This window comes from Gracilinanus agilis, chromosome 6 (genome assembly GCF_016433145.1).
Source record: "Gracilinanus agilis isolate LMUSP501 chromosome 6, AgileGrace, whole genome shotgun sequence".
NCBI lineage: Eukaryota > Metazoa > Chordata > Mammalia > Didelphimorphia > Didelphidae > Gracilinanus > Gracilinanus agilis.
In genome coordinates this window covers 237,566,949-237,577,244 of record NC_058135.1, presented here as the reverse complement: position 1 = coordinate 237,577,244, position 10,296 = coordinate 237,566,949, and the positions used below count along the sequence as shown (strand labels likewise).

At 36.9% G+C, this 10,296-nt stretch overlaps 1 protein-coding gene across 1 annotated transcript in view; it reads left to right on the top strand.

The window, feature by feature from the left end:
* Positions 1-10,296, top strand: part of SCUBE2 (signal peptide, CUB domain and EGF like domain containing 2) — a 94,641-nt gene that overhangs the window by 41,077 nt on the left and 43,268 nt on the right. Inside the window, exons 9-12 of the mRNA XM_044681818.1 lie at positions 6,381-6,497; positions 6,859-6,981; positions 7,423-7,539; positions 7,832-7,918. Coding sequence (XP_044537753.1) covers positions 6,381-6,497; positions 6,859-6,981; positions 7,423-7,539; positions 7,832-7,918 — 444 coding nt within the window. The remainder of the gene's footprint in view (positions 1-6,380; positions 6,498-6,858; positions 6,982-7,422; positions 7,540-7,831; positions 7,919-10,296) is intronic.

Genomic DNA, 10,296 nt, shown 5'->3' with positions numbered 1-10,296 from the left:
GGCTATAAAAGAATGCCTGCCCTTTGATCCAGCCATACCATTGTTGGGTTTGTACCCCAAAGAGATCATAGATAAACAGACTTGTATGAAAATATTTATAGCTGCGCTTTTTGTGGTGGCAACAAACTGGAAAAGGAGGGTATGTCCTTCAATTGGGGAATGGCTGAACAAACTGTGGTATATGCGGGTGATGGAATACTATTGTGCTAAAAGGAATAATAAACTGGAGGAGTTCCAGGCGAACTGGAGAGACCTCCAGGAACAGATGCAGAGAGAAAGGAGCAGAGCCAGAAGAACATTGTACACAGAGACTGATATAATATGATAAAATTGAATATAATGGACCTTTTACCAGCAGCAATGCAATGACCCAGGACAATTCTGAGGGATTTATGGTAAAGATGCTACCCACATTCAGAGGAAGGACTGCAGGAGAGGAAACATATAAGAAAAACAACTACTTGAACGCATGGGTCGGGGTGGACATGATTGAGGGTGTGGACTCGAAACTACCACACCAATGCAACTACCAACAATTTGGTAATTGGTCTTGATCAAGGACACATGACAAAACTAGTGGAAATATGCATCGGCCATGGGTGGGGGAAGTGCAGGAGGCGAAGGGGAAAGGAGGAGCATGAATCATGTAACCATGTTAAAAATGAATATTAATAAATGTTTAAAAATATTGCAGAATATGTTATAAGATTATATTCTAAGCTTAATTTTTGCCAAAGTGCTTTCCAGTTTGCCCAGAAGTTTTTTTATCAAATAAGGAATTTTTTTCCTAGGTAATTTGTTTTCTGTTTTTATTGAACTTTGGATTATTGTGTTCCCTTGTTTCTGATTCTCCTTTGTTGAGTCAGTTCCATTCACTTCTCCATTTTTTAACTAGTCCTAGATAATTCTGATGACTGCTGTTTTCTCATATAGCTTGAGGTCTGTCAAGTGCTATTCTCCTTTCATCCTTGCTTTTTCATCATTTCCCTTGATATTCTCGATCTTCTATTTTTTCCAAATGAAATTTTTCACTGAGTTCTATAAAGCATCCCTTTGATAATTTGATTAGTTTGGCATTAAAAGTATAAATTGATTTTGGTACTATTGTCATTTTTATTATATTGGCACAGCTTATCCATGAGTCCCACCAGCTATTTCAGTTCATTTCTTTAGAGAGAATTTTGTCATTGAATTTATATGAGTCTTTTGTGTATTTTGGAAGGTTGATCTCCATATTTGTGTTTTTTGTAGTTATTTAGAATGGGTTATCTCTTTCTACTATTATGCCTTATATTTTGTTATATAGAAATGCATTATTTTTGAAGGTCTATTCTGTAGCTTACAACCTGCTGAAGCTATTGTTTCAATTAATTTTTGTTAACTCTTTAGGATTTTCCAAGCATACCATCATCTATCAATGAATAGTAATACTTTTCTCTCTTCTTTATTTCTCTTTATGCCTTTAATTTGCTCATTTGTTTGTTTTATTGCTGTTACTAGTATTTCAGAGGTGAATGGTAGGGAGAGAGGGCATCCTTGCTTCATTCCTGGATTTATTGGAAAAGATTTTAGTGTATACTCATTGCATGTGGTGCTTGCTTTTATTTTTAGATAGATGCATTTTATGATACAAAAATAGTCCTTCTATGCCTATACTTTGTAGATTTTTAAAAAGTATATGTGAGTGTTGTACTTTGTCAAAAATGTGTTTGTATCTATTGGGATAATTATGTTGTTCTTGGTGTTTTTGTCTTTAATGTGATTATGTTGATCATTTTCCTAATGTTGAACTATCCTTGTATCCCTAGTATAAATCTAATTTGGTCATTATGAATGGTTTCTTGGATAAATCACTGTAATCTGTTTAATAGGATTTTGTTTAAGATTTCTGAATTATTATTCATTAATAATATTGGTTTATAATTTTCCTGTGTTTTATCCTTCCCTGTTTTGGGTATCAGCACTATATTTGTTTCATAAAATTATTCTGGTAGTGTCCTTTCTTTCTCTCTTTTTTTCAAAGAATAATTTGTGTAGTCAAGGGTACTAAGAGTCCAGTAATTCTTAAATGATCTCTCCTTGACCTGTTTTCCTGCTTAGTATTTTTATTAGTAGATATCTTACATTTTCTTATTTTTTGAATATTTTGATTCCCCCCCCCCAGTATTTCTTGCTTTCTTATGCAGTGATTTGTTTCTATTTGTTCTATTCTAGTTTTCAGAGATTCTATTTCTTTTTTAAATTTTACTACTTTGTTTTCTGAGTTCTTTATTGTCTTCCCAGTTCTTTCTTCTAGAATTTTATTTCATTTCTAAACTCTTGACTCTTTTTTCCCCCTATATATTCACATAGTACTTGTGGAAAATCCACTTTTCAGTTCTCTGCTTACTGATGTCACGGAGTTAGATATGCAATAATCTATTTGATATTTTCTTTGATTTCCTTATCTCTTCAGCTTTAATTCCTATGGTAGGGCTTAGTGCCAAGGCCAGGCTCTGCTTCCTGGTTGCTTTTGAGTGGGGTAGTTAGCCCTACTTCATCTCACCCTGAGTATCCTGATTTATTTCACTGACCTTCCTGAGATTCACCCTTCCTTATCTTTGATGTTCAGAGTGATGTGTCTTCAAGGCCTTCTCTGGAGTCTTAGCTCAGAGGGTAGGGACTTCAGAGCCCTTGGGCCATCTGAATCTGAGTACTGTACTCTTTGATGCTATTCTGTTTTACACCACTCTGGTGGACATCCTGCCTTCCACCTTAGGACTTTCTGATAGCTTCTGATTTCTGATAGCTTCTGATCACCCTGGGAGTCAATGGCATTGGGCACTGGCTTTGTTGGGTGGAAAGGGGTCTTTGCTATAGCCCGTGGGTTTCTAGCTAATTTTTTGTGCAGTTCTAGAAAGAAAAATATCAATTGCTGAAGCTTCTCATTGTTCAGTCTGGATGAGACTAAAGGTTTCTGTTATAGAGGCATATAGGACTTAGTCAACCTGTCTCAATTCAGGCAGCCATCTTTGCCAGAAGATCAATGTATCATTAGATTAACAAAACTGACTCAAAAGCTCTTCATGCACAATATATGCTTTAAAAAATTAGTAAGTGGATTTGATTTTAGATGGCTAAAATAGCATGTTTTTCACTAACCTGACAGGATATTTGCTGTTCTAAATAATCCTTTGGAACACATAAAGCAAAAAATACTTCTTGAACTTCATAAAAACATTGAAAAGAAATTAGAAAATGGCACCATTTTGGGAGTGGGGAGAAATTGACGAAATTTTTAGCAAGCAGCCAAAGTAAGGCTGATCAGTTGGCTGTTTCCTATGCAACAAGTTGACATGAATAATGAAATTAGTAAAATGGCATTAATTACCAAGGAAGAAATTGTAGCTGTATTTCATCTTGTACTAATCAGCTTCAGACATAAACATATATGCCTAGCAGATTTTCTGGGGGGAGTGGAAAATTAAAATGTTTTATAGAAAATTAAGAGAGAATGTTGCATACTGATTAGAAAGTTGGCCTTGAAGTCAGGAATACTTGGATTCAAGTCCTGCCCCTGATTCACATTGGCTCTGTGAGCCTGAGGAACAGTGCTTCAGGTAACTCAGTAGCTAGTAGTTTGCTTTCCAGGGACCTTCTTTTATCAGGGAAATCATAATCCCATCCTTATCTCCTTTGGGAATTCATTACCTTAACACATTTTCTTTGCTCTTAATTTTCCCCAAGTGTGTATATTAAGATTAATGGAGCTTCTTATGAAGCTCTTCATGTTTAGAAAAAAATGGCTTCTCAGAATGAACTAATACAAAATGATTAGATTTTGGTGAGCAGAATGATCTCAAATTGGATTGTTATATTGACTTAAAAATTTTTTTTTTTTATTTTAAACCCTTAACTTTTGTGTATTGACTTATAGGTGGAAGAGTGGTAAGGGTAGGCAATGGGGGTCAAGTGACTTGCCAAGGGTCACACAGCTGGGAAGTGTCTGAGGCCGGATTTGAACCTAGGACCTCCCGTCTCTAGGCCTGGCTCTCAATCCACTAAGCTACCCAGCTGCCCCTTGACTTTTCCATTTAGAGAAATTGCTACAACTCACTGGAATGTCCAGGAAATGATAGGCAGAAATTTTGGCCTCTAGAGAAAATGTGGAGATAGGTCAGGAGAGAAAGCAGTGATAAGATAGACACATGCATGCTGTTTCTTGTTCATGATTTCCACCGTGCCAAATTATGACAGGGAAACTATTGGGGTTCTTGATCAGGCTAGTTAGTGAGTGCTAGAGAAGGAGGAGATTGGGCCTGGCATATAGGACCAAGCCTAAAGTCTCTCTGGAAAGCAGAGTTGTATCTTCAGACTTAAGTGAGTACTGGTCTTATGGAACCCTATTTAAGGGTGATAGTGTTAGCAAATTCTTGGAGAGGATGGGAATTAAAATCTGAAAACTCTGGACTAGTTGGACCTGGTCAGAGACTAAACCTGGAAAGGTCAGTGGCTTAGGGGCAAATATTTTTTGGCTCAAATAATTTTTTCCTTTTTATACACTACTATTTAAAATAATTGTTTGAAGACTATTCAGCCCTGCAGATTAATTTGGACTCAGGAGCAGCATCTGAGACCAGTTAATAATAATAATTTACCTTTTATAGGTTGATAACTACACAAGGCTCTCCTGAGATCAAATGAATGAATATACAAAAAGTACTTTACAAATTTTAAGATATGTTTAAATATCAGATATTGAGGGTTTGTAAAGTATTTTGCTCTCAGCAGCCTTGTGAGGGAGTGAAAGTATTATTCTCATTTTACCATTGAGGAAACCAAGACTCAGAAGAAGGTAGTTCTTTTCTCTTAGTCACATTACTGGGAAGTCTTAAAGCAAGGATTTCAACCAAGTTTCCAGGGCCATAGATTTAAAGCTGAAGAGGACCTTAAATGTCATTTAGACCTTGGCATTTAACAGATGAAAAGACCCAGGCTCTAAGTGGTAACAGGATGGCTCTATTTCCTATTCAGAGGTTTTTCCACTACCCCAAGTAACTTCTCATGTTATTGCTGTTGGATGCTATAAATGCTGGTTAGCATGGGGAGATCAAGAAGATTTTGAAGGCTAGGTACCTCTTTGTGGGTGTGTGAGAAGGCAGCTGTGGCATAGTGGAAATGACACTAGATTTGGAATCAATAGGCTGGCATTGAAGTCTTGGTTCTGGAACTTTCCAGCTATGGGACTAGGGAATGAGATCTGTAATTTTTGTGATTCTTATTTCTTATGTGTAAAAGGAGAATAATCATTTTGCACTACCTGCCTTACTTTCTGGCCATTCCCCAAACATGCTGCCTGAACTCTGACTTTCCTCCTCTGGAAAATGACCTTTGCCTCAGGACTCTGCCCTCTGATAGGCAAGGTTTGTTATATGTTTTGAGTAAAGTAGTGTGTGCAAAGCATCTTGGAAAACATAAGACATTACGTTTATTATTAATTTGGACTAAGCCTTTGATTTCATTGTATGAAGAGCCTTCTGATATCAATACATGTTTGTATCTGCTCTGCAAGTTAGTCTAGAAGAGCTGCATAGACCACTGAGACGTACAATGACTTGTGCCCCAGAGAGTCTTGGACCCATGCCTTCCTAACTCTGAGGGTTCCTCTCTATATATCTTGCCATATTTCCTCTCAAAGTATTATCTATAAATTGTATAAACTAGAATGGTAAAGGGTTTTACCTTTTTGTCACATGAGGCTTGGGGATGTTTAACATGATGAAGAGATGAGTCAGGAGGGACAGGATAACTGGCTTTAAGTACTTAAAGGGATTTCATGTGAATGAGGAATGAAACATCTTTGGTTTTACCTCAGAGAGTAGAACTAAATGTACTGGAAGGAAGGTTGCAGAAAGGCAAATTTAGGCTTGATGGTAGGGCCAACTTCCCACCATTGAGAGATATCTAAAAGTGAAATGGATGGACTTGGGAGGAGGTCTTACTGGGAGGTTTTCAGACAAAAGCTGAATGACCAAGCACTTGCCAGTTGTTTTTAAATTTCTTTTTTCTGGTATGGTTTTGACTAGATGCCTTTTAACTCTAAAATTCTATAATTCTGTTAGAAATGATATTTCATTTTTATTATCAGCAGATATTTTTTAAATGTTTGCATAATATAAATTTTAATATTGTGGCATAGTACTTTTTGTGGTTGTGTTGGCAATCATCCCATATATGCTGATTTGTGACATCAGTAAATAAAGGCTTTCTGATGAGATGCATCAGTTGCTCTGGGGGAAGTGGTTGCTGAATTTGTCAGTACTCCCAAATAAGGTTCAGCCAACTGGTACACTGAGTTCTTTAGACTAAAACACTGCTAACCCTTTTTTGGAAATTTGCAGATATTGATGAATGCTCTTTTGAAAGGACCTGTGACCACACATGCATCAATCATCCTGGCACCTTTGAATGTACTTGTAATAAAGGATACACATTGTATGGTTTCACGCATTGTGGAGGTGAGGGAAACACATCGACAGGTATATCATGTTGGGGTGACCATAGCATGGGGTGAAAAAGAAATATGTCTGACAATGAAGCTTCTTTAGTTTCCTCCATATTGCATAATGAAAGAAAATTTTCTATGCTTCTACAAGGGCAGTGATTCTTATTAGCTTTCAGTAAGAGTGAGATGACTAACACTTCCAACATTTTTGTTTCCTTTCATCAGCATGAAATGGAACCAAAGGAAATTCTGAGTTCTTTCAGCTGTGAAACTATTTATTAGAGAGTTCTCAATTTTAGGGAGATTTTTCTTAGCTTGAATGAAAGTCTTTTGGATATAAAGGCCATTTCAACAAAGGTGATTTTCTTCCCCAGACACTAATGAGTGTAGTATCAATAATGGAGGCTGCCAACAGACCTGTGTGAACACCATGGGAAGTTTTGAGTGCCAGTGCCTCTCAGACCACCAGCTCCACTGGAACAAGAAGGACTGTGTGGGTAAGACTCACTGCTCTTGTTTTGAGCATCTCTGACTGTTTAACCAGAGGGCGCTGTGGTAGTGAGCATTTTTGTGCCTTGATTGGACAGCTGTGTGGAGTGGACTGGATTATATTTCCTTCATGCCTTTTCTACTTGATATGATCATCCATTGTTTAGAAGTGATTGAGAAACAGGAGATATTTTGGGGGTCTTTGATACTCCCTTCTGTATTTCTGTCAGATGTGTACTTCAATAAGACTTCTCTGTATGAAAAATAGCCTGCCGAGGGCTGATGTCTTGGGACTGGAAATGGAGCATAAGACTGGCTTGTTCTTCTTCCCTGACCAGAACATTAGCTACGTGGAATGTGTCTGTTAATGTTTTTGTTTTCTCTTCCATCGTTTCAACTGTGGAAGTGTTTTTCTGTTTCCATATACATTTGTATTTTGTCCTTTTTAGAAGTAAAGGGATTCTCACCTGGTAACATGTCCCCTAAAGCATCATTGCGCTGTAGTAAGAGTGGTGGAGTTGATACCTGCTACCTAAACTGCCCCTCAGATGTCCACTTCTCTCCAGGTGAGTGACCAGATCTGTCTCCTCCTCCTACACCGAGGCAGGAGTAAGTGGGTACCTGGGCCCAACACAGTAGATGCTTCTTGGAAAGAGATGACTCTAACTGAAGTGTCTTTTTTTAATTTTAAACACAGAACTTTCTAGTCATTTTTTTCCTTAGGGCATTTCCTTAAGGCATAGACATCAAAGGCCAGAATGATTTTTAGTTTCTTCTCCTTCTAGATATTGATTTTAGCTGGGTTAACTGGTGTATGTCCTGATGTATCACTGTTGACTTATATGTTCTGCATATTAGGATATCAAGATGCCTACTCCGTCACCTGTGGTGCCTCTTCTCAGCTTGGGAGTCGACTACTTAAATCTAATGATTCTGCTTTATTGGGTAATTACCAAAGCTATCCCTTCTTTAGTGATGCTCAGTGTTTTTCAAGTAGACTGACAGTTTAGCGGGTCTTGTTAGGAGCTAATTACATTGTATCTGTAAAATGAGAACAACAGTAATCCCTGTCCTATCTATGTCATAGGCTTGCCATAAGGATCGATTGAGATAACAGATATATAAATGTTTTGAAATCCTAGTTCTTTTGCCCTCTGGATTATCATATTCCAGGCCCATCAATCCTTTAATGTAGAAGCTGTTAAATCTTGTATTATCCTGGATAAGGCAACATGATATTGAAATTGCTTTCTTTTTGACTGCTTGCAATGTTTTTTCTTTGATCTGAGAGTTTAACTATAGTATTACTAGGAGTTATTCTTTTGAGATCTCTTTTAGGAAGTTATTGGTAGATTTTTTTCAATTTCTGTTTTGCCTTCTGGTTCTAGAATGTCAGGGAAGTTTTCCTTGATGATTTCTTAAAAGATAATATCTAAGCTCTTTTTTCGATCATGGCTTTCAGGTAGTCCAATAATTCTTAGACTATCTCTCCTGGATTTATTTTCTAGGTCAATCGTTTTTCCAAAGAGTTATTTCACATTTTCTTCTATTTTTTTTTATTCTTTTGACTTCTTTTGATTGTTTATTGATGGCTCATGGAGTCATTAGCTTCTACTCATCCAATTCTAACTTTTAAGGCATGAGTTTCATGAGTAAGCCTTTGTACCTCTTTTTGCATGTGACCAATTCAGCTTTTTAAGGAGTTCTTCTCTTATTGGATTTTTTTTGTGCCACCTTACCAAGCTGTTGTTCCTTTTTTCATAATTTCCCTATATCACTCTCATTTCTTTCCCCAATTTTTCTTATGGCTTATGAAATTTCTGCTTTGTCTTTCTAGAAGGATTGCTTCTAGCAGGTCCTTTTCTTCAAATGTCAGAAAAGTCCTACTGATTTCTATAGACCTTGCTCAAATTTGGACTACATGTATATCCTCACCTTCCAGAAAATGACATACAATACTTTTCTCACTTGTAGCTTTTCCAATACTTTTTCTGTCATATTTGGACTTTAGATTATTATCTTTATTCTTTAAAAAAATTATTGATTAATTTATTTTGTTCCAGCAGACAATTCTCCATAAAAGCACATTCCTCTAAGAAATAGTTTACTTGATTTTTTTTAAAGTGGAGAGATATGTATGACTTTACAAGCAGAGACTTTTTCTGACTCTACAAACAGGATTCTAGTACTTAATAATACAGTTTGGGGCCAAATCAACAACTAAGAGGTTTAGACTTTTCTTAGGTTAAGGATAAGAGAGCAAATGCACAAGTCTGGCACTATTTTTTTTGGCTTCAAGTAGAAGGTGGGACTTTATTTTATTTTTTAGTTTTATTTTTCATTTTTTCATTTAGAATATTTTTCCATGGTTACAGGATTCATGATCCCCTCCCCCTCCCTGCCCCTGCTCTTTCCTTCCCCTAACCTGAGTCTGACATGCAGTTCCACTGGGTTATACATGTATCATTGTTCAAAACCAATTTCCATGTTATTCATAGCTGCAATAGAGTGATCCTTTAACATCAAAACTCCAATCATATCCTCATCACATTATGTGATCGATCATATATTTTTCTAATGCATGTCTGTTTCCATAGTTCTTTCTCTGGGTGTGAATAGTGTTCTTTCTCACAAGTTCTTCTGAATTGTCCTGGGTCATTGCTTTGCTGCTAGTAGAAAAGTCAGTTACATTCAATTGTGCTATAGTGTATCAGTCTCTGTGTACAACATTCTCCTGGTTCTGCTCCTTTCACTTTGCATCACTTCCTGGAGGTCTGTCCACTTCACATGGAATTCCTCCAGTTTGTTATTTCTTTTAGTACAATAGTATTCCATCACCAACAGATATTACAATTTGTTCAGCCATTTCCCAATCGAAGGGCACTCCCTCATTTTCCAATTTTTTGCTACCACAAAGAGTGTGGCTATAAATATTTTTGTACAAGTTTTTTTCCTTATTATCTTTTTGGGGTACAAACTCAGCAGTGGTATGGCTGGGTCAAAGGGTAGGCATTCTTTTAAAGCCCTTTGAGCATAGTTCTAAATTGCCCTCTAGAATGGTTGGATTCATTCACAACTCCACCAGAAGTGTATTAGTGTCCCAATTTTGCCACATCCCCTCCAACATTTATCACTTTCTTTTGCTGCCATATTGGCCAGTCTGTTAAGTGTAAGGTGGTACCTCAGAGTTGTTTTAATTTGAATTTCTTTAATCAGGAGAGATTTAGAACACTTTTTCTTGTGCTTATTGGTAGTTTTGATTTCATTGTGTGAAAACTGCCTATTCATGTCTCTTTACCATTTGTTAATTGGGGAATGACTTG